The 24,789-nt window shown below is 46.6% G+C and overlaps 1 protein-coding gene across 2 annotated transcripts in view; it reads left to right on the top strand.

Moving 5' to 3' along the window:
- The window catches only part of ELAPOR2 (endosome-lysosome associated apoptosis and autophagy regulator family member 2), a 114,328-nt gene that overhangs the window by 44,435 nt on the left and 45,104 nt on the right, over nt 1–24,789 (top strand). For both annotated transcript variants that reach the window (XM_033959371.1, XM_033959370.1), the window contains exons 3-12: nt 3,634–3,829; nt 7,859–8,006; nt 9,179–9,265; nt 13,176–13,281; nt 15,449–15,601; nt 16,857–16,945; nt 17,659–17,839; nt 18,848–18,976; nt 19,195–19,285; nt 21,078–21,180. In XM_033959371.1, coding sequence (XP_033815262.1) covers nt 3,634–3,829; nt 7,859–8,006; nt 9,179–9,265; nt 13,176–13,281; nt 15,449–15,601; nt 16,857–16,945; nt 17,659–17,839; nt 18,848–18,976; nt 19,195–19,285; nt 21,078–21,180 — 1,283 coding nt within the window. The remainder of the gene's footprint in view (nt 1–3,633; nt 3,830–7,858; nt 8,007–9,178; nt 9,266–13,175; nt 13,282–15,448; nt 15,602–16,856; nt 16,946–17,658; nt 17,840–18,847; nt 18,977–19,194; nt 19,286–21,077; nt 21,181–24,789) is intronic.

Below are 24,789 nucleotides of genomic sequence, written 5' to 3'. Positions count from 1 at the left end.
AAGTTTAGACAAAAAAGTGCTTTGTGGTCACGGGACTTGGATTTGTCAATAGCCATATTAGTCTCCTAGTGTGTGTTCTGGATGACTTCGTTGTTCCCAAAGACATCAGAACTGGTTACAGATTAAACATGCATAATTTGCAGTTAACTGGTTATGATTTGCCATAATTACAGTATGAGAATTTTTTATGTTTATGGATATTTCCAGGTATGTGTATATATATATTTTTTATATTACAAACTTTTTTATATACACTTCACCCTCACGGCTTTTAAGACTTGCGACTTCAGCTATTCGTGAGTTTTTTAAAACCTGGAACCACCTCTGCCTCCCGCACTTCTATACAGTTCTAACGGTGAACATAAGAACATAAGAAAAGCCTGCACTGGATCAGACCTGGGGTCCATCCAGTCCGGTGATCTGCACACGTGGGGGCTCGGCCAGGCGTACCCTGGCGAATACCATGATCACTCGTATCCCTCAATGTGTCCTGAAAGAAGATGTGCGTCCAATTTTTCCTTAAATCCTAGAATGGTGGTTTCCTCCACCACCTCTTCTGGAAGAGCGTTCCAGGCGTTCACCACTCGCTGTGCGAAGCAGAACTTTCTGACATTTGTCCTGGCCGTGTCCCTTCTCAGCTTCAGTCCATGTCCTCTTGTCCGAGTCACATTTGACAATGGGAATAACGTTGATACTTGCTCACCATCCTTTCCCCCTGCTGGTGAGTGAGCTTGCTCCATTTTATCGATTCCTTTTAGTATTTTAAAAGTCTCTATCAGATCCCCTCTCAGTCTTCTCTTCCCAGTTTTCTGAGGCGATCATTGAAGCGGGGATGGCAAGTGGATGGCACTGCCCCGTGCAGTGCCATCCACAAAAATGATTGCTGTGCGCTCCCGTGGTCTCACGACACTACAGCGGGAACTCACAGCAGCCATATTTGCGGACGGCTTTGCACAAGGCAGGAGCGTAGGAAGATCGCTCCTGCTTCGCCGCTAGTCCACCGGGTAAGCTGTCTAGAGGTCCGGGAGGCGGGGGTGGGTCAGAGTCAGCCCTAAAAGTTATTCGCAGGCTGGCTCTGCCCCTAACCACGGCAGATATTGAGGGGGAAATGTATATACACACATTCTCATTTTCTACCAATTTAGTATTACTGTTGCATTTTTATTAGTTTGCTGATTTCAAGCTCTCATAAGAATTGCTGCTGCTGGGTCAGACCAGTGGTCCCTCGCGCCCAGCGGTCCGCTCATGCGGCAGCCCTCTGGTCAAAGACCAGTGCCTGAGACTAGCTCTATCAGCATACTTCCTTGTTCAGCAGAAACTTGTCTAACTTTGTCTTGAATCCCCGGAGGGTGTTTCCCCTATAACAGACTCTCATTCTCTTGTGCTTTATATGCTTTTGTTTTCCATTGTGACTGCCTCGTATCATGTTTCATATTGTCATTGTTCTCATTGCTATTATTATCATTTTTCATATTTTATCAGGCCTTGTGCCGAAACACGAATTGTGTCAAGTCATTTTGTATTAACCCAATAAATTGATTCAACTATCATCCATTGGTGTTCGCCTCCTTCGCTGTGACATTGCTTCTAGAGGTAGAAGCGACAGGCTTTAGCAGCCTATTGGGTGTGGCTAGAAAATGTAAGGTGGGGGGCCGAAGATGATTCCACGGTTAAGAGCAGGAACGATAACAGTATTATTTGCAGAGAATGGAGGGAGAGAAGCAGAGGGTTTAGGAAGAAAGAGGAGCAGTTCAGTCTTGGACATGTTTTGTTTCATGTGGCAGTGGCGGGACATCCAGGCAGCAATATCAGCCAGAGAGGCTAAGACTTTTTCTTGGATTTTAGGTGAAATCTTGGGTGTAGCGGGGTAGATCTGGGAATCATCAGAATATAGGTGATACTGGAAGCCATGGAAGAAGATCAGGGCACTGAGGGAAGAGGTGTAAATAGAGAAGAGGTCCTGAGCCCTGGGGTACATCAACTACTAGAGAGATAGCAGCAGAGGTGGACCCACTAGCAAATACACTAAAGGTGTGATGGGAGAAGTAGAAGGCACACCAGGAGAGGACAGATTCACGGAATCCAAGTGAGGACTGCGTGTCAAGGAGTAAGCTGTGATTAACAGTATAAAAGGCAGCAGACAGGTCAAGAAGGATGAGGATCTAGTAAAGGCCCTTAGATCTGGCCATGAGCAAGTCACTGCAGACCTTAGTGAGGGCAGTCTCTATGGAGTGTTGAGGGCGAAAACCAGGTTGTACAGGATCGAGAATCTGTCGAGTTGAAAGGAAGTCCAGACAGCGACAGAGAACAGCACACTCGAGTATCTTGGATAGGAATGGAAGAAGGGAGACAGGGCGATAGTTGGAAGGGCAGTTAGGGTCTAGCGAGGTGTTTTTTCAGAAGTGGATTAACTGCTGCTTGTTTGAAGGCATCAGAAACAGTTGCAGTAGAAATGGATAGGTTGAGGATACGACATATACTATGTGAGATGGGGGTGAAGAAGAGCGGTGGGAATAGGGTCAGAAGGGCATGTAATAGACAGAAGTTGTGCAATTTCTTCCTCTGTGATTTCAGAGAAGGAAGAAAAGTCAGCGGGAGTTGATAGAGGGTCAAGAGGGTGGGACCAGGCAAGGGGAAGTGGATCAGGAGAGGGAGGAGGTGAGGGTTTCTCCTGAGTCATTTGGGTGAAGGAAGAAGGGATAGTGGGAGATGGAAGTCCTGGAGAATGGATGGTGGAAAGGGGAGAAGGATGTGACTGCATCAAATTCAAGGGCGTTCTTGTGAACCTTGTCATGAAAGAATTCAGCCTTCGTCTGGGGAGAGAGAGAAGGAGGGGTCGAAGGAGGGGACACTTTGAGGAGGGAGTTCAACGTAGAAAAGATCAGAATTAAAGGAGGTCGGCATGAATTGTTGGTTTTTCTTTGTAATTCTGCTTTAGAGCCCCATTAGGCTGAGGTAAAGCATTTGAATCTGGATCTGAGATTTCGGCTTTGCAATCTATTCACTCAGCTCCTCAGGATTCCTCAGTTTCAGGACATAAGTAATACCCATGGGTAATGTATTGCTAGGCTGCTCCACTGTTCCCAGCATTCAATCTTTCCTTGATAAGGACCTGTAGGTCAGCATCAGCTTGACTCTGTTCCTCTCTTGTGAGGACCATATTCTCAGTGATCTAAACCTCCTCTTCTCCCCATTACTCTTTGTCCCAGAGGACAGCTGTGGACCAGGCTGGCAACCCCTAATCAACTGGCCTCCCTCCTTCTAGGGACAGCTGTGGATCAGATTGACTACCCCTGTGCTTTCTCTGGTTCCTTAGGCTCCTAGAGCAAGAAGCAAAGGCTCACATTGACCCCAGAGTAGGGTAAACCCACCTCATGTAGTTCTACCTATTCCTTGCTGTGGACCCCTCTAGGGGAGGAAGAAAAACTCTTCACAGAACTCAGGTTTATAGTATCTTCCAAAAGCTAGTTCCTTGAATACGTCACCTCCTGTTGAGATTTGAGTAGGAGCCCCAGGTGATGTCCTTCTGATGTATAGGAAAGCACCTGTTGGCTACTTGTTAAAACAATGTTACTAGAGTGTGAACTAGCATGATGTCCTTGTGATGGTAACTTGAATGTGTTGTCCTTTCAGCTTTTACGTGCCTCTCCGGTGAATATCTGGAAATGAAGAACCAGGTGTGTAGCAAGTGTGCTGCCGGCAGCTATTCCTTAGGAAGCGGGATCAAATTCGATGAATGGGATGAGCTGCCGACTGGATTCTCCAATGTGGCGACCTTCATGGACACAGGAGTTGGCTCCGCTGAGAGCAGAGGGAATACCTGTAACAAGTAAGAATTCTGGGTCGGGGAGGGTTAGGAGGAAGCATTGACCAGGAAAGGGCCACAAGGGAATCCTGCCCTCGCAGGCTCTTCAGTAGAAGGATGCCAAGAGAGACCGTTAAGAATTAAAAATATTTATTGTGCACGTCAAGCTTTCATTTATTGCACACAGGTGTGCCCCATGATGGTGTGCGGCTTCAAGCGAGGTAGTGATCTCGCGGTTTGAGCCATTCTTACAAGCGCTGAAATGGGGGCTTTTCACAGATCCCTTATACTGGTTGTCCCACCCTGAGGACACGCCTTTCACTAATATAATTTCTCCTTTTTATCGTTATTTTGATGGTGCAGGGGGCAATTTGACGCTTCATGTAGGTTGCTCATGAATTGATCTATTGGTCTTGCAGCATTAGAGATTAGTTATTTTGGATGGTTAAGAAAGAGAGGCAGCCAAAAATATTCACATCAGAATCAATACAGTACTCCCCTGAAATTCCTGTTCGAGGAACCCCCGCGAATTTTGAAAATGCAGTTTTTCGCCTGTCAAAAGGCAGGGGAGGCAGGAGAAGGCAGCTGGAGCGCTGGCGGGTGAAGGAAATCACTTGCGGTCTGCTCCGACCGCCTCTTCCTGTAGTAAAGTCTGGCTACACCAATCAGGAGCTGCTTTGACACGCAGCTCCTGATTGGTGTAGCCCGACTTTAAATTAAACTAACTAAACTAAACCTTAAGTTTATATACTGCATCCTCTCCATAAATTATAGAGATCGGCAAGGTTTACAAGAGCTTAATTAGAGGAAGGAAATAGAATAAAGGGGGTTGGGGTTGAGTAAAGGGGGAGGAGAGCATTGCATTTCAGGTGCTTACAGAATAGTTGGAAGGAGCCCAGATTTCGTAGTGGGACAGAAAGATTATTCTAAAGCCCTGTGATTCCTACAGGAAGAGGTGGTTGGAACAGACAGTGAGTGAGCGAGTCCGTGATTCACGAACTGCGAATTTGCGGGGGAACTCTGTATTAGTAATTCTAGGGGTTACTATTCAGAGCAATTGAACTGGCCAGAAATGGCTCCTGACTGGTTAGCTCAGCTGTTTGGGGCTCAAGGGGGGGGGGCAGTCCGCCTCACGCATCGTCTTTGGTGGGGGTGCCAGCACCCGACCTCCTCTCCGCCCTCCCCTGCCCTGCGTGTGCGCCCCTTCCCTCGTTCCTGTTTAATTTTCCCAGGGTGAGCAGCAGTACGCACTTGCTGCCTGCGTTGGCGTTGGCTCTCTCCGATGTCACTTCCGGGTCCCGCACCTAGGAAGTGACGTCGGAGGGAGAGCCGACACAACGCGGCAGCAAGTGCGTAATGCTGCTCGCCCTGGGAAAATTAAAGATGAATGGAGTTTGGGAGGTTCATAGTCGCGCGCCAACAATGGAGGCCAGACAATTCAGCGCAAGACACCAGCGCGCCGCGGGAAAACTTAGTTTTAAAGAGCTCGAAAGTGGGGTGTGAGTGGGGAACCCCCCCACTTTACTGCATAGTGTTTGTGCTGCTGTTGGGGGGGGGGTTGGGGGGTTGGAGTCCTCCATTATACAGAAAACTGAACTTTTTCTGATTTTTTCGGGAAAAATTCCATTTTCTCTATAATGTGGGGGGTTGCACCCCCCACACACCCCCAATGGCAGCGTGAACACTATGCAGTAAAGTGGGGAGGTTCTCCACTCACGCCCCACTTCGGAGCTCTTTAAAACTAAGTTTTCCTGAGGCACGCTGGTGTCTTGCAACGAATTGTCAGCGCTCGATTGTCAGCACACTGGTGTCTGGCGCGCGATTGTTCCATAACTGTTTGGGAAGGAGAGGGAGCGCCACTCACTCACACTACACCCTTTGTTGGGGCTAACCTCTCATTTTCAGTGGCGCTTAACTCAATTAGCGCCGTTAAAAATAAGCAGCTAGTGTTGAACTTTGACTATTTAGGCTTTGCAAGAAAATGGTTCCCCGTGAAAACAAGAAAAGTGGCTGCAAACAGTTCTCCTCCTCTTCCCTTTTCTTCCATCTCTGGGCACATCATAGCCTCTCTGTATTGGGAAGTGGTCAGCTTCAGCCTATATATAATTTATGGAAGGCAAACCACCCATGACGGCCTGGAAGGCGGTCTGGTTACCGGCACATTTGCTAGTCCGAGTGTAGGCGCGGACCACGGAGGGAAGATGCAATGCGTAAGAAAGGACAGATTGGATGATTCACGTGGTCCTTAGGAGGTAGAAGAGGGACAGAGCCATGAGTCTCCTTGGAAAACTGGTAACGTGTCCCTGCGCAATGAATGATGACGCGAACAAGCCTTGGATGCAGCCCAGGTGTTAGGTGTGAGCAGATAGCGAGTCTCTTTGGGCTAGATTCACTAACGTGCCCGATCGTGACCAATCCGTGTGCGATCCGGGCAGGTCCGATAAGGGGGCAATCGGAGGAATGCCCCCATCTGCCGACACGCATTGCTAGTGTGCGATCCTGATGCATGTGCAGACTATCTGCTTTCCCTGTAGATGGTCTGCGCATGCGTTTGGTATTCGTTTTAGCTTTTTTTTTTTTTTTGCAAGCCCGTGGTTGTAACCCACTTTAAGCCTGTGAGTTAAAACCACGTACCTGCGCTGCGGGGAAGGGCAGCAGAGTCGGGGCAGTGAGCAGGGTTTTAGCACAAGAGACTGGTCCTCACCAGTCGCTTGCTTTTGGATCGGCCAGCCAATTGGAAAGCGTAGTGAATCGCGTCCTTCCTGCTTTGCCTGCGTAGATCGGAGGATGATCGGGACACAGGTTAGCGAATTGGGTCGCAAAGGGCTCGCAAACCGATCGGTACACCATCGGTTTGCTTAGTGAATCTAGCCCTTGGTGTCTTCCCTCTGTGTCCTATAGTTTTCTATGCACCCCCCCCCCCCACAAAGAAGATGGCATCCCTTCCCCCAAGTGTCCTTCATCACCCTTTCCCTACTTCCCTCCAAGTATCAGTGGGGTAATAAGGGGAGGGAGGTGTCTGCCCCAGGCACGGTCTTGCTCGGGGCGCCGGCATCCCTCCTCCTCTGCCCCCCTTCCCACTCTTCCCCCTGCCATGCGCACACCTGTTCCCTTCCTCCCTACCTTTTTAACTTTGGAACGAGCAGCCGCCAATTGCTGCCCTTCGTTGGCTTTGGCGCTCTCTCTGATGTCACGTCTGTGACCCTTGCTTAGGAAGTGACGTCGGAGAGTGTGCAGAAGCCGCCGCGGGAAGCAAGTTGGCGGCTGCTTGCGCCGAACTTAAAAAGGCGCGGGGAATTGGGCGGGAGAGGGTTGCCGCTCACCCTCCCTATGCCACTGCCAAGTATTACTACTATTTATCACTTCTATAGCGCTGAAACACGTCCACAGCACTGTACGTTGTGACAATTATAGACGCTCCCTGCTCATTCAGTCCTCTGGCCTGAGATGTCTAACACTTGCCTTCCTTCTCCCTAAATTGTGCTGTCCTAGGTGGATGATTAGTTTGCTTAGGGTCAGGTCATCCCTTTCTTTCCCCTCAACTCTCGGCAGAATCTGCGGAGATTAAATCCTTCTTTTTAAAGATGCATTTGACAGCCAATAAAACTAGAATGCTGGATTTGATTAGGGTTCTCTACTGAGCCCTGGGCTTTAAATTCTCTCTTTCTTATTATTCTCCCCTTACCTATTGTTGTTTTTCCCTTATATGTTTCCTTTACTATCTTTTAAACTTGTATTTCTTTTCCTATTCTCTTCCTCTTGTGTCATTCGTTTGTCTTGTGAGTCATATTTACATTGTCTGTTTCCCTTTAATTATTGTAATTTAATATTTTAATATTTTGTACATCGCTTAGAATGTGGAATAAGCGATTAATCAAATACTTAATAAACTTGGAAACTTCTAGCTTCCGGATGCCCATTTCGTAGGGTAGCTCTTGGCAGGTACTTTAACACTGAGCTTTGTGGCCCTCTGTGGGGGTCTAAGGTTTGCATTTTCTGTTTCTTGAGCATGATTTTAAGAGGGAAAGCCTGAAAACACCTGTTCTTCCACAGCTCTTCATGGATTCCTCGGGGAAACTACATTGAATCCAACAGAGACGATTGCACGGTTTCTCTGATCTACACTGTCCACTTGAAGAAATCAGGCTCGGTCTCCTTTGAGTATCAATATATCGATAACAACATCTTTTTTGAGTTCTTTGTAAGTATTCTATGAACCAAAGTCTTAAGTTTCCAGTAGGATAGTTTTGAATGGACAAAAGTTAGCGTTATCTACCAGTGTAATTTAATTGTGGAGATGAAACGTGTGTTTATCATTTGATTGCAGCCAAGTTCAGATTTGTTTCCGGAATTGACTAAGTCCAGGCAGATGTTAATTCCAAACCCAGTTAGGTCTTTGTATGTTCTATGCTTACCGGCACCTTTTTTTTACTTGCACTCCACTCCCCCCTAGTGGCCGCAGCCTGGCATCTCTCCCTTCGGTCTTCAACCTCCTTTCTTTAGGGTTTTCCGAATGCCTGCAGCGGTGGTGATTCCCAAACGCTGCTTTGCCTTTGGACCCTGCCTCTTTTCTCTACTGTGGCGTGCCTCTCTGACGTACATCCTTTTACCTTGGAGGCAGGCCGCAGTAGAGAAGAGGCCGGGTCCAGTGGCACCAGTTTTTGTCCCATATGAAAGCTCATTAACTGTTTCAGTCCAGTCCGCCCAGGTGGATACAGGATTGGATAGGATAGACCCAGAAGGATGGTACCCTGGGTATGTGTGTGTGTGTTAGGTTTCCTGTAACGGAATGCAACTTGTCATTGGCAAGTATCGGACTTTTTCCTTGTACCTACAATCTGCTACTTACTGGCTGAAAAGGCAGCTCTGAGTTTGGACGACAGCTAAGCTGGCTTTACGGCGTTAGGAAATGTTGATGGTGCAGTGTGCTCATCTTAAAGCTGCCCCCTCATGCCGGGATATATCTTTATTTACCCCCTCGCAAGCTGCTGCTGATAGAATAGCATCGGAGCAGTTACCGCCACTGCCGGTGCTAGAACCCGCACTATGTATTAGTAAAAGAGGGGGTTATTTATTTAGGACATTTTTGAAAAGGTATTTCATTTTGTGTTGTAGCAAGATTTTACTTTTGTTAAACCGCGTAGATCTGAAGGGTAATGCGGTACAAATGTTATGTTAATTTGGGAATCATAAACCCACGAATATGGAGGCGGAGAGTGTACATTAAAAATACCTATATCTTGTATCTACCTGTCAAAGATAATGAGATAAGGATACCTAGGAATTAACAACATCTATTTGAACGCATTTGGCTCATACTGTTGAATTCTGTGCTGACGTACCATCTGCCGGGTTTTTTTGAATACTTGACAGATTCAGAATGACCAGTGCCAAGAGATGGACTCCTCAGGAGATAAATGGGTTAAGTTAACGGACAGCGGAGAATGGATGTACCATTTGGTAAGTGCTGGTGAACCCTTTTCCTAACGATGTCATCCATTTTTATTTTAACATCTTTGCATCAAGAGCTCCAGATGCTGTACAGCAGTGGTCTCAAACTTGTGGCCCAGGGGCCACATGCGGCCCACCAGGTACTAATTTGAGGCCCTCGGTATGTTTATCAAAATCACAAAAGTAAAATAAAACAGTTTCTTGATCATATGTCTCTTTAGCTATAAATTACAATATTATTATTAAGACTTAATTAAGACTTAGCCAAAAGGAAAGATTTGTAAACTATAGAGTTTTACCTCAAGCAAAATTGTCATTTCTTTAATAAGACATTAACTATTTTTTCTGAGGCCCTCCAAGTGCCGACAAATCCAAAATGTGGCCCCGCAAAGGATTTGACTTTGAGACCAGAACCTCCCCCCTATTCTAAACTAAAAGCAAAAGAGCAATAAAGAAGTAAGAAACTATAAAGCAAATTAAGTAGAAGCAGGTCTAAGAGCAGATCAGCTAAAAATACTCTGAATTCTGCAGATAGTTCCCAGTGGCTCTAAATTTTTGGAACACCCCCCTCCCCCCATATGTTTTTATTTGATGTTTAAAATTCATATCAGTTTCTAGAGAAGCCTCTCTGGAAACTTTGTTCCATGTATGTTGGGCAAAAGATTGGGCACGATTGCTGCCCAAAGGCTGGGCTTGGTGGGCTTTTGGCCTGAGCAAACCAGAACATCTTGTGTCTGTGAGGAAAGACACATTGAGAGGATTTAGAAACCTTTGGGCCTTCATGGAAGAACATAAGAATTGCTGTACTGGAACAGATCGAAGGTCCATCAAGCCCAGAATCTTTCCAACAGTGGCCAACCCAAGTCCCAAGTACTTGGCAGAAACCCAAAGAGTAGCAGCATTCCAGAGCTGAGATTGTGATGTCATAAAGCCTCATTCCACCAATGCCTAAGAGCCAAACTCATCAGTGATGTCACAAGGCTTGATTGTCCTATACTTGGCTGACATAAGAACATAAGAGCTGCCATATTGGGACAGACCGAAGGTCCATCAAGCCCAGAATCCTGTTTCCAACAGTGGCCAACCCAGGTCTCAAGTACCTGGCAGAAAACCAAATAGTAGCAACATTCCAGAGCTGAGATTGTGATGTCATAATGCCTCAATCCACCAATGCCTAAGAGCCAACCTCATCAATGATGTCACAAGGCTTGATTGTCCTATACTTGGCTGACATAAGAACATAAGAGCTGCCATATTGGGACAGACCAAAGGTCCATCAAGCCCAGAATCCTGTTTCCAACAGTGGCCAACCCAGGTCTCAAGTACCTGGCAGAAAACCAAATAGTAGCAACATTCCAGAGCTGAGATTGTGATGTCATAATGCCTCATTCCACCAATGCCTAAGAGCCAACCTCATCAATGATGTCACAAGGCTTGATTGTCCTATACTTGGCTGACATAAGAACATAAGAGCTGCCATATTGGGACAGACCAAAGGTCCATCAAGCCCAGAATCCTGTTTCCAACAGTGGCCAACCCAGGTCTCAAGTACCTGGCAGAAAACCAAATAGTAGCAACATTCCAGAGCTGAGATTGTGATGTCATAATGCCTCATTCCACCAATGCCTAAGAGCCAACCTCATCAATGATGTCACAAGGCTTGATTGTCCTATACTTGGCTGACATAAGAACATAAGAGCTGCCATATTGGGACAGACCAAAGGTCCATCAAGCCCAGAATCCTGTTTCCAACAGTGGCCAACCCAGGTCCCAAGTACCTAGCTAGATCCCAAGGAGTAAAACAGATTTTATGCTGCTTATCCTAGGAATAAGCAGTGAATTTCCCCAAACCATCTCAATAATGGCCTATGGACTTCTCTTTTAGGAAATTATCCAAGCCTTTTTTTTTTTTTTAGTTCATAAGTTTTATTGAGTTTTATAAAGCCTTTTTTTAAAGCCCGCTAAGCTAACTGATTTCACCACCTTCTCTGGCAACAAATTCCAGTTTTAATTACACGTTGTGTGAAGAAATATTTTCTCTAGTTTATTTTCAATCTGATACTTAGTAAACTTCATCGCATGTCCCCCTAATCCTAGTATTTTTGGAAAGAATGAACAAGCAATTCACATCTACCCTTTTTACTCCACTCATTATTTTATACACCTCTATCATATCACCCCGAGCCGTCTCTTCTCTAAGCTGAAGAGCCCCAGCCACTTTAGCCTCTCCTCATAGGGAAGTCGTCCCATCCCTTTTATCATTTTTGTCGCCTTTCTCTGTACCTTTTCTGTTGTTAAAATGCAAGAGGATTGTGAAAAATTGCAAGACGGTCTGGGAGACTGGGCGTCAGAACGGCAGATGAGCAAGTGCAAAGTGATGCATGTGGGAAAGAGGAGCCCGAACTATAGCCACGTGATGCTGGGTCCTGTGTTAGGAGTCACTGCCCAGGAAAAGGATCCAGGTGTCATCGTTGAGGGTACGTTGAAACCCTCAGCTCAATGTGCGGCGGCTGCTAAGAAAGCAAAGAGAATGTTAGGAATGATCAGGAAAGGAATTGGAAAACAAGGATGAAAGTGTTAGAATGCCCCTGTATCGCTCTATGATACGGCCACACCTCAAATACTGTGTGCAGTTCTAGTCGCTAGCGTGGCTGGATAAAAGGAGCCCTTTGTGTCGTCAGCAAATTAATTAATTCCCATCTCCATATCATTGTTAAAAGCAGCCGTCTCAGCACAGACCCCTGGGGAACCCCACTATTTACACTTCTCCCACCCCACCCCGTTCTGCTTCAGCCCCGCCCAGTTCCACATCCACCCCCTCCCACCCCTGCCCCCGCCCCCCACAAACCCTCTTCTCTTCTTCTGGACGAGCTCCAGCTGCGTCTGGAGGGCTTGGTTCGCGTGTGTGACGTCATCCACGCACGCTCAGAGGCCCTCCAGACAAGGCCGAAGCTCATCGGACGTTTACAAAACCCAGACAAATGCCAGGTGTTAGAAAGTCTGTCTGGGATCCCAGACAGTCCTATAAAAAGAGGATTTGTCCAGGTTTTCCCGGTTGTCTGAGGCCTTGGGTCTGGCAGTCGCTTTGCTTTAGGGTCTCAGGAGCTACTACTCTGATTAATTTCCTAGAGAAAATGATCAATAAGACACCTCTTAGAATGTATTTTCCTAATTCTGGATCTTAGGCCCCTTCTACACTTCTAAGTGAGGTCTCAGCTTAGAATTTAAAGCCAGGAAGCAAGTGTCAGGTGAGAGCTAGTTGCTGGATTATGGTCTCATGTGCCACCTGTTACTTGACTTTTATTTTGGGGTGTTTATACGAGCACCAGGTAGCCACAGGGCTTGGCACTGGTCCTGACCAGATCTGCTCTAGAATCCAGTCTTTAGTCTTTTATACCGATTCATCCCTCAAAAAGGCTCAATTCGGTTAACAAATTTTCATAAATCGAGTAAAGAAAGAGAATCTCTACTCAAAAACCATTAGTTTGACATGGATGAATCTATTAAAGATTTCTGAAATAAGTGAGTTTTTAACATTTTCCGAAAGATTGGTAATTGAGAAAGTAATCCAACCTCAGACGGGAGCTCATTCCAAATTTTTGCAAATGAGAAGGGAAAAGATCGGCAAAAATTGGATATAGTTTTGATTCTCTTTACCGTAGGAGAGCCAAGTTTGTATTTCTGGATACTTCTGGAGTTAGATGGTGTGCAGGAATTGAGAAAGACAGGAACTAAAGGGGAAAAAAGTATGTTTTCAGCTATTGGCCTTTTCCAGGTGTGCATACCTCCTGAGAAGAGTGAAACAGAAAAGGCTTAGGGTCCCGGACCATGGTTTTAGAAGTGCAATGCCAGAATCTTACGAGGAGGCACAGTATTTGTTCTGTAGCTTTTAAGTCCATCTGTCGTCCTCTCACTGCAGGTAACCCTGAAATCTGGCACCAACATTTTGTACTGGAGGACTACTGGGATTCTACTGGGGTCCAAAGTGGTGAAGCCTGTGCTGGTGAAGAACATTACGATTGAAGGTATGAAATGTACCTTGAGCTGCACACTTTGGAGGAGGAGGGGCTTTAATTTTGGGACTCGAAAAGGAAAAGATTGTGTGTGATTGCTGGAAAGTCTGAATTTAAGAACGTGACTCTAGAACACCTACCATTTATCAATTCTATAGCACTGAAAGACGTATGCAGCACTGTACATTTAACATTCATTAGACAGTCCCTGCTCAGAAGAGCTTACCATCTAATTTGGACAGACAGGACATCTCAGGGTTGGACTCTGGCTGGACTTTTCTTTGCATAATGGTCATGAGGCATAAAGAATGATGCACCAAGTTTAGTGATGCATTCTTCATAAATTACTTTTCTTATCAACAAAACAATACTGAACTGGTCGGGATCAAAGCTCCCTCTAGGGAGTGGCTGGGTGCGTGCAGGTTTCTTTTTTTTTTTTGGGTGAGCAACAAGTTCTAAAACCCAACAGTTTTTGATCCCAGTATTATTAATGCATTCTTATATATAGCAACATCAATAACACATGGGAGCTGGTTAGGAGAAACCCCCGTTTTACTGACAGAGGATTTGGGTGTGAGAGTTCAGATCCCCTCCGTGGGTAAGTCATGTCCTCCGAACACCAAGAAAAGGCAAGAGAGGTGTTTTTTCAACCCATGATGAAGCCTTTAATGGATGATAAGGTCTATAGTAGAAACAGTGGTCCCATCAAGGATCCCAGTTTCGGCGTTTAGAAGACGCCTTCTTCAGGGGACACTTTGCTGAAACGGCGCTGAAATTAAAAACACTTCTGCAGTGAAACCGCGCACTGTCCAACATGCTGTCAAAACAAAAGTAAAAGAGACCTGGGAGTGATGGTAGACACATCATAGAAGGCTTCGGCGCAGTGCGCCACAGCCTCAAGGAAGGCAAACAAAATGTTGGGCATCATTAAGAAGGGTATCACAACCAGGACGAAGGAAGTCATCTTGCCACTGTATCGTGCAATGGTGCACCCGCACCTGGAGTACTGTGTCCAGTTCTGGTTGCCGTACCTCAATAAGGACATGGCGGTACTTGAGAGAGTCCAGAGAAGAGCAACTAAGCTAATAAAGGGAATGGAGGACCTCTCATATACTGACAGGCTGAAAGAGCTGGGGCTGTTCTCCCTGGAGAAGCGAAGACTTAGAGGAGACATGATAGAAACCTTCAAGATCATGAAGGGCATAGAAAGAGTAGACAGGGACAGATTTTTCAAATTATGGGGAACCACAAGTACAAAGGGGCACTCAGAGAAATTGAAAGGGGGAAGGTTTAGAACAAACGCCAGGAAGTTCTTTTTCACCCAGAGGGTGGTGGATACATGGAACGCGCTACCAGAGGATGTGATAAGCAGAAGCACGCTACAGGGCTTCAAAGAAGGTTTGGATAGGTTCCTAGAGGACAAAGGGATTGAGGGGTACAGATAGGAGTAGAGGTAGGTTATAGGGATAGGATTAGAGGTAAGTTATAAAATTAGTCAGGGACCACTGTTCAGGCAATAGGTCTGATGGGCTGCCGCGGGAGCGGACCGCTGGGCAAGATGGACCTCTGGTCTGCCTCAGCGGAGGCAACTTCTTATGTTCTTAATGGGATCCTTGTTGGGACCACTGTTTCTAATATAGACTTTATCATCGATTAAGAACATAAGAATTGCCGCTTCTGGGTCAGACAGTGGTCCATCGCGCCCAGAAGTCCGCTCACATGGCGGCTCTCTGGTCAAAGACCAGAGATTAGCCCTATCAGCGTATGTCCTTCTTCAGCAGGAACTTGTCTAACTTAGTCTTGAATCCCTAGAGGGTGTTTCCCCCTCTAACAGACTCCGGAAGAGCGTTCCAGTTTTCCACCATTCTCTGGGTGAAGAAGAACTTCCTTAGGTTCGTACGATTGCTACTAAAGGCTTCATCATGGGTTGAAAAGACACCTCCCTTGCCTTTTCTTCTTCTTCTGCTTATATTTCAAGGCGAGGTGTTCTTCTTTCTAGCCTGGTAAGTCATATCCTCCCCTATTATCCTAGTTGGGTTATAGTTAAGTTCCTTCCAAAGCTGGTGGGGAAAGTAGATATGTGCAGGCTGCTTATCCTTCCTGGAGGTGGCTGCACTTAACACATCTGAATTACTGAAACATGGATTGAGCTGTGATGCTTCTAATTATTCTCTGCTAGGAGTTTTGTACACGTCGGAGTGTTTTCCCTGCAAGCCCGGCACATTCAGCGAGCAGCCAGGCTCCTCCTCGTGTAAGCTGTGTGCAAGGAACACCTACTCGGAGAAAGGGGCTACAACATGCTCCAGATGTGATGAGGCCACGCAGTATGCAGGTGCATGCTCATTTTACAGCTGGGGACCTCCAGTTCATTTTATAATCCGGCAGTTTGATGGGTTGTATGTTAGCACCAAGTGAATTGATCACAGCAGGATGGCTTTACTGGGTCAGATCAATGGTCCATCAAGCCCAGTAGCCCATTCTCATGGTGGCCAATCCAGGTCACTAGTACCTGGCCAAAACCCAAAGAGTTGCAACATTCCATATAGAATCTCAAAGATTCCGGAATCCCAAAGAGTACCAAGAGTCTAGAATCCCAAAGAGTAGCAACATTCCATGATACCGATCCAGGGCAAGCAGTGGCTTCCCCCATGTCTTTCTTAATAACAGACTATGGACTTTTCCTCCAGGAATTTGTCCAAACCTTTCTTAAAACCAGCTACGATATCCGCTTTTACCACAACCTCCTGACACATAATTAGCTCCAAAACCTAATTCAGTGACTTTACCTCCTGTAATCACAGTGACCCCTCCTTGGTTTGCAGATGGTTTCTACCTGAGGAGAGACTTTGGTTGACTCGGAAGTCTTCATTTGAAAATGTTCTTTAGTGGGAATTGGCTTATTCCACTCAATTTCATGGTAGCCGTCTAACAAATTCTATTTTTCTGTGGGGTGACTCTTGCGATCAATGAATTTACATGTGTGACCCTGTGTTATCCCTGTCGGTAAAGACTGGTGTACCCAGCTTGGTTGCCATGTAGGGCAGAACATCTCCTCCTCTGGGTACATTTCTCCCTCCCACTCCAGCAGTAATAGGGGTGCACTGAGCAGTTGCAGAGCCACAGCCTAAATGCTTGTGGCTGTCGGCTCTGCTGGTCCTTTGCCCCTTTGACTTCAATCCATTTCTGGGGTAAAATAGTTTCCCCCATGGAGATGGCTGTGTGTTCCCCTGTTTCTGCGTGTGTCACGTTTGGGTTGATACAAGCTTAGAGACTGATGTGAAGTTTCGCTATGTACCCTTGCTGCAATTGGCCTAGGGGCACAGCAACTGGCATCCAGGTGATATTTCAACTAGAGAATGACACGAGGATAAATTCGTCCCTGTGTCATTTTCTGATTTCAGTCCTCTGTTAGCTCTTCACTACATCTGTGAGGTGTGTTTCTGAAAGGGTAAATCGCCTCCTGCGTGGATTTAAAATGATTCATATTCTCCTTTAAGAGAACTTATCCAGAACTGGCTTGTTCTTTTCACCGGTCTATGAAATTGCTTTCTTGTTTTGGAATTTGAATGCTTATTTTTACATTTCAGAGGAAGGATCCAGTGTGTGCACAGAGCGACCAGCCTGCACCAGTAAAGACTTCTTTCAGATTCACACGCCATGTGACACGGAGGGGAAGGTGAGTTTTGGAGCCTTTTCAGGCAGGTTGCCCTTGGCCTCACCGCCAACCTCAATAGACCGGGCTGAGATGCTTCTCCAGAGCACAAAACTAGAACTAAGACGGTATCGATTCTAGACTTTACATTTTCAACATGCCCTGAGATCTAGTTGGGAGAGAATAGCTGGACACCCCCCCCCTTCTCAGTTTATGGTGAAGTACCTCTATCATCCAAGATTCAGGGGGGGAATAGAGCATGACCAGGAATGGAGCAGAGACAAATAATACAGTGCAGCTGGGCTTCATCTTTGCTGGACTTGGCATAGTACTTCATCCTGAAGGAATGGGTTCATCCTGGGTTATGAGGTGCTTAATCAGGGATGTGCAAGGTTTCATTTCAAGATGAAGTATGAATTATTAAGCAGTCTAGGAAACTAATTTGTAGTATATGGGGCCAATCTAGAAAAGCTAAACCATTAAATCAGGGATCTCAAAGTCCCTCCTTGAGGGTTTTCAGGATTTCCCCAATGAATATGCATTGAAAGCAGTACATGCACATAGATCTCATGCATATTCATTGGGGAAATCCTGAAAACCCGACTGGATTCCGGCCCTTGAGGCCCAGACTTGCTCACTCCTGGACTAGAGTACTACTTACTAGAGAGAAGTGTCATCAGTGGGTCTTTGATATGAAGCTCTCCTTTAAGACTGAGATTCTTGTATCTCTTTTCCAGACACGGGTAATGTACAAGTGGATAGAGCCAAAGATCTGCCGGGACGATCTTCCGCACTCTTTTAAACTCCCTCCCTCTGGAGAGAGGAAGACGTGTCCGCCCTGCAATCCTGGCTTCTACAACAATGGTTCCTCGTCCTGCTCGCCCTGCCCCCAAGGGACATACTCTGAGGGGACCCACGGTGAGATTCTTTTAGCGATACAGGGCTGTTTGAAATGGGAATTGCTTACAGGGTGCAGCTGTCCAAGATTAAATAAATTACTACCTCAGAGAGTGGGGATACTGTGCCTTTAAACATGCCAGTGAGTTCATGTAGGACAGGGGTAGATGGTTGACTGGCATTCCCATCTCAGTGTGTAGGGGTAGGGTTGCCAGATTTTGCCCCGTTCTGCCCCCCCAATCCCAGCCCCATCAAACCCGTCTCTTCGGGGCCCCATCTGGAGGGACTCTTTGATGTCATGCGCATGCATACATGTGCGTGACATCATCGTGTTGCCTTCCAGATGCAGACATGAGGTCAATGGTTTTCAAACCTGGATGGATGCCTGGACAGTCCTCTAAAAAGAAGACATGTCCGAGTAAATCCAGACATCTGGTAACCCTATGTAGGGGGAAGGGGCTACTGTATTTGCACCTTATGCCTTACTTCTTCAACTCCCATCAATGCACGTGAACCTCCACTTATTCCTTCTTATTGTACTCGCTTAACCTGTTAACTTCAATGACCTGTATTTTCCTGTAAATAAATATTACCTTCCTATTGTACACTCTTGTATACTCCTGTCAACTTCAATGACCTGTACATTCCTAAACTGTTAATTCCAATGATTTCATCATTTGTAACCTTAATTAATTGATGTGAACCGCCTAGAACTCCCTGGGTATGGCAGTATACAAAATAAAGTTATTATTATTATCTGGTGAAGATGCTCGGTTAGCCCGGAACAAGCGAGTTAAACAGAGAAGAGCCATTTTTGGCTGTTTAAATTGCTCTGAAAGTGTTTTCCCTCCTGGTTACGGCCGGAGAGAAAACTGCCCTGTTACCTACTATTTCAGAGTTTTGGTGTCAAAGGTCCGATTCTTTGAAACATGTCTTAATTTTTGGAGTTAGTCGGATGCAAATTCTGTTGTCTAGGAGGAACGTCAACGTCTTGATTCAGCTCATGTTCCTTGTTCCTCCTCTTTGTAGAGTGCCGGCCATGTCCCGCTGGTACAGAGCCAGTCCTAGGCTTTGAGTACAAATGGTGGAATGTTCTCCCCGCCAATGTAAAAACATCATGTTTCAACGTGGGGAATTCCAAGTGCGATGGAATGAACGGTAAGTCGGGACCTGATCCTAGTGAACTTTCTGTCTTTCTGGGAATGTGGGTTATGCACCAAGTCCAATGGGCAGCTTCGCTCCTTTGACACATGGGCGTCTTTCCTGGGAATAGTTGGTTGAGTGAAATATGGGTCTTTTCTGGGTTCAGGGCACCTCTTCGTTTTTGTCAGTAATCCTCTTCTTTTTGACCATGAAATGATTTGTTTTCTCCATAGGTTGGGAGGTGGCTGGTGATCATATCCAGAGTGGGTCGGGAGGCTCCGACAACGATTATCTGATCCTAAATTTGCACATTCCAGGATTTAAGTGAGAAAATTTTCCACTCTTCAATTAATGTTAATATCGGATTACTGATGGGCAAATCTTAAAATATGATGACTTTACCCTTCACTCCCCGCTACAGCTAGGGATCCTGTGTTGTAAATACTGCTTTATACTTTCATGAAAAATAAGGTTTGATAATGGAGATGTCTCTAGGACTGTAAACGATGTGATTGTCTTTTATTTACAATGTTTTAGTTTTCAATAATGAGCTCTCTGATGCTTTTGGGGTCATAAAACTGAGGTTCATCCTGAAGACGATGATAGTTTTAGGGGGAGTCAGACCTCTTGAGCTTAGGAAAATTTCAGCCAAGGAGATTTTCATATGGCAGTGCCATCTTTGAAAGCTAGTGTGCCAGCAGAAAAGAGACACTCCCTAGCAGCAGTGATGGTGGCAGAAAGCTGGAGGCAGGATGGAGATGCACAGGAGCTCAGGGGAAGGAGGTGGGAGGGAGGTGCGTGGAAGCTCAGGGGGAGGCGGGAGGGAGATGCACAAGAGCTCAGGGGAGGGAGGTGAGAGGGAGGTGCATAGGAGCTCAGGGGGAGGCAGGATGGAGATGCACAGGAGCTCAGGGGAAGGAGGTGGGAGGGAGGTGCGTGGAAGCTCAGGGGGAGGCGGGAGGGAGATGCACAAGAGCTCAGGGGAGGGAGGTGAGAGGGAGGTGCATAGGAGCTCAGGGGGAGGCAGGAGGGAGATGCACAAGAGCTCAGGGGAGGGAGGTGGGAGGGAGGTACATAGGAGCTCATGGGAGGGAGGTGCTTGGGAGTTCAGGGGGAGGCAGGAGGGAGATGCACAGGAGCTCAGAGGAGGGAGGTGTGTGGGAGCTCAGGGGGAGGTGGGAGGGAGATGCACAGGAGCTCAGGGGAGGGAAGTGTGTGGGAGCTCAGGGGAAGGAGGTGCATGGGAATTCAGGGGGAGGCATTAGGGAGGTGCATGGGAGCTCAGGGGAGGCAGGAGGGAGGTGTGCAGGAGCTTAGGGGGAGGTGGGAGGGAGGCATGCAGGAGCTATGGGGGAGCTGGGATGGAGGCACATGGGAGGTTGGGGAAGGGAGAGGGAGGTGGCATAAAGGAGGAGGAGAGAAAACTGTACAGTGATCTAGCAGATTGTTTTGTTCGTGAGCGGGAGACGTTAGGCATCTCCTCACTTATGTAATGGTACAGGGCAGCAGCTTTGACAGAAAGTGAGCGTAGAAATCACACTGTGTAGTAATGGTGCTTTGGTGCAAATACAAGGATCAGATCATCAAGAAGTTCTGCTACCCCTTTACTAGAGAGGATTGTCAAGTAGGTAAAAGGTAAAGGACTTGCTATACTGCTTTTCCTGTGAGGTTACAATGAAAGTGTTTTACTTATTTTAGACAGGTGCTTATTTTGCACCCGGGGCAAGGAGTCACAAGGAGCTGCAGTGGGAATCAAATTCACGACCACAGGGTGCTGAGGCAGCTGCTCTAGCCATTGGATGAAACACACCGCTTGGTTTTGTAAGCCCCTGACGCAGCCCTTGCCTGGGCGAAACACGACTGTGGTGGTCTAGTTGTTTTAAGTTGTGGTGAATAAACTTCTTGGACTTTATCTCAGTGATCTGCTCCTTGAGTTTGCACCACTGTGGAGACCGACTGCCTTTGAGTTTCTTATTCTGCATTTCTTTAGCCACAGTAGGCTGGGAGACCCTGGTTGAGAAGTTGTAATGAAACATTAGTCATGGCGGAAGTGAATTTCTTCGTTCTCTTCTTAACTTGGAAGTGTTGGTTTCTTTATTTTTTTTTTTGCAAGCAGACCCCAAACAGCGGTGACGGGTGCGACTGGGGTGGAGCTTGGACGTGTCACTTTTGTCTTTGAGTCTGTCTGCTCTACGGATTGCGTGCTGTACTTCATGGTGGTGAGTACATGATAACGGGGCTCCTTTGCCTCATCAGCCAGGCTGGGTTCAACCAGGAGTGCTTAAGATGATTACGAGACACTTAGATTCAGTAATCGGTGGAACTTTGTAAGTCTTAAGTGTGGCACAAACACTGGTAAAGTGTCATACGAGGCCCAGGATTCAGAGGCTTTTATAATAATAATAATAATAATAACAGCTTATATACCGCAATACCGTGAAGTTCTATACGGTTTACAAAGATTAAGCAAAGGTACAAATTGATTGACTTTAAGAGGGGAGGAAGAAAGAGGGTTAATAGGTCAGGAAATCCATTTTTGAGGAGAGAGTGATCAATATAAAATATGAACTTATAGTTAAATAAGTCAGATGAAAAGCTTCCCTAATAGTAAAATGATTAGGAAATGATGAGTTTGGCTGAGGTTATTTTGTATTTCTTTGGAGAGAGAGCTGCTTACCATCACACCACCGCAATTATTCAGATTCGCTAAATGGCACTCAAAAATATAGAACCGCGCCTGGGGCCATTTTTGGAGCCTAAGATAAGGCACCGCCCTTAAGCCTGCTGAAACCTGGTGCCCAAGTTAGAACTTACCCAATATTCTATATGCGTACAACTTTTTGGAACGCCCTGACACCCATGGCCACACCCCCTTTTGAGTTACGTGTTTGCGGAGTTAGGCACCATGCCTTATACAGTAAAATAGCGTGCAACCAGAAGCACACAATGATTTTAATGGGTGCCAATTAAGCAGCACTCCTAGAGAATGACACAGGGACAGAATTTGTCTTTGTCCCAGCGGATAACCAAGGGAAACCATCCCATGTCCTTCTTTAGTGTCTATGTCAACCTCAGTCCTTCTACACCAGCGTTCTTCAATGCAAGGCTTGAGGGTCACTGGCTGGAAACCATCCTGTGTCCTTCTTTAGTGTCTATGTCAACCTCAGTCCTTCTACACCAGCGTTCTTCAATGCAAGGCTTGAGGGTCACTGGCTGGAAACCATCCTGTGTCCTTCTTTAGTGTCTATGTCAACCTCAGTCCTTCTACACCAGCGTTCTTCAATGCAAGGCTTGAGGGTCACTGGCTGGAAACCATCCTGTGTCCTTCTTTAGTGTCTATGTCAACCTCAGTCCTTCTACACCAGCGTTCTTCAATGCAAGGCTTGAGGGTCACTGGCTGGAAACCATCCTGTGTCCTTCTTTAGTGTCTATGTCAACCTCAGTCCTTCTACACCAGCGTTCTTGAATGCAAGGCTTGAGGGTCACTGGCTGGAATCCATCCTGTGTCCTTCTTTAGTGTCTATGTCAACCTCAGTCCTTCTACACCAGCGTTCTTGAATGCAAGGCTTGAGGGTCATTGGCTGGAAACCATCCTATGTCCTTCTTTAGTGTCTATGTCAACCTCAGTCCTTCTACACCAGCGTTCTTGAATGCAAGGCTTGAGGGTCACTGGCTGGAATCCATCCTGTGTCCTTCTTTAGTGTCTATGTCAACCTCAGTCCTTCTACACCAGCGTTCTTGAATGCAAGGCTTGAGGGTCACTGGCTGGAATCCATCCTGTGTCCTTCTTTAGTGTCTATGTCAACCTCAGTCCTTCTACACCAGCGTTCTTGAATGCAAGGCTTGAGGGTCATTGGCTGGAAACCATCCTATGTCCTTCTTTAGTGTCTATGTCAACCTCAGTCCTTCTACACCAGCGTTCTTGAATGCAAGGCTTGAGGGTCACTGGCTGGAATCCATCCTGTGTCCTTCTTTAGTGTCTATGTCAACCTCAGTCCTTCTACACCAGCGTTCTTGAATGCAAGGCTTGAGGGTCATTGGCTGGAAACCATCCTGTGTCCTTCTTTAGTGTCTATGTCAACCTCAGTCCTTCTACACCAGCGTTCTTGAATGCAAGGCTTGAGGGTCACTGGCTGGAATCCATCCTGTGTCCTTCTTTAGTGTCTATGTCAACCTCAGTCCTTCTACACCAGCGTTCTTCAATGCAAGGCTTGAGGGTCACTGGCTGGAAACCATCCTGTGTCCTTCTTTAGTGTCTATGTCAACCTCAGTCCTTCTACACCAGCGTTCTTGAATGCAAGGCTTGAGGGTCACTGGCTGGAATCCATCCTGTGTCCTTCTTTAGTGTCTATGTCAACCTCAGTCCTTCTACACCAGCGTTCTTGAATGCAAGGCTTGAGGGTCACTGGCTGGAATCCATCCTGTGTCCTTCTTTAGTGTCTATGTCAACCTCAGTCCTTCTACACCAGCGTTCTTGAATGCAAGGCTTGAGGGTCATTGGCTGGAAACCATCCTATGTCCTTCTTTAGTGTCTATGTCAACCTCAGTCCTTCTACACCAGCGTTCTTGAATGCAAGGCTTGAGGGTCACTGGCTGGAATCCATCCTGTGTCCTTCTTTAGTGTCTATGTCAACCTCAGTCCTTCTACACCAGCGTTCTTGAATGCAAGGCTTGAGGGTCATTGGCTGGAAACCATCCTGTGTCCTTCTTTAGTGTCTATGTCAACCTCAGTCCTTCTACACCAGCGTTCTTGAATGCAAGGCTTGAGGGTCACTGGCTGGAAACCATCCTGTGTCCTTCTTTAGTGTCTATGTCAACCTCAGTCCTTCTACACCAGCGTTCTTCAATGCAAGGCTTGAGGGTCACTGGCTGGAATCCATCCTGTGTCCTTCTTTAGTGTCTATGTCAACCTCAGTCCTTCTACACCAGCGTTCTTCAATGCAAGGCTTGAGGGTCACTGGCTGGAAACCATCCTGTGTCCTTCTTTAGTGTCTATGTCAACCTCAGTCCTTCTACACCAGCGTTCTTCAATGCAAGGCTTGAGGGTCACTGGCTGGAATCCATCCTGTGTCCTTCTTTAGTGTCTATGTCAACCTCAGTCCTTCTACACCAGCGTTCTTCAATGCAAGGCTTGAGGGTCACTGGCTGGAAACCATCCTGTGTCCTTCTTTAGTGTCTATGTCAACCTCAGTCCTTCTACACCAGCGTTCTTGAATGCAAGGCTTGAGGGTCACTGGCTGGAATCCATCCTGTGTCCTTCTTTAGTGTCTATGTCAACCTCAGTCCTTCTACACCAGCGTTCTTCAATGCAAGGCTTGAGGGTCACTGGCTGGAAACCATCCTGTGTCCTTCTTTAGTGTCTATGTCAACCTCAGTCCTTCTACACCAGCGTTCTTCAATGCAAGGCTTGAGGGTCACTGGCTGGAAACCATCCTGTGTCCTTCTTTAGTGTCTATGTCAACCTCAGTCCTTCTACACCAGCGTTCTTCAATGCAAGGCTTGAGGGTCACTGGCTGGAAACCATCCTGTGTCCTTCTTTAGTGTCTATGTCAACCTCAGTCCTTCTACACCAGCGTTCTTCAATGCAAGGCTTGAGGGTCACTGGCTGGAAACCATCCTGTGTCCTTCTTTAGTGTCTATGTCAACCTCAGTCCTTCTACACCAGCGTTCTTCAATGCAAGGCTTGAGGGTCACTGGCTGGAAACCATCCTGTGTCCTTCTTTAGTGTCTATGTCAACCTCAGTCCTTCTACACCAGCGTTCTTCAATGCAAGGCTTGAGGGTCACTGGCTGGAAACCATCCTGTGTCCTTCTTTAGTGTCTATGTCA

Source organism: Geotrypetes seraphini, chromosome 9 (assembly GCF_902459505.1).
Source record: "Geotrypetes seraphini chromosome 9, aGeoSer1.1, whole genome shotgun sequence".
Lineage (NCBI taxonomy): Eukaryota > Metazoa > Chordata > Amphibia > Gymnophiona > Dermophiidae > Geotrypetes > Geotrypetes seraphini.
The sequence above is the reverse complement of the archived record's forward strand: the minus strand, read 5'-3'. Positions and strand labels throughout refer to the sequence as shown.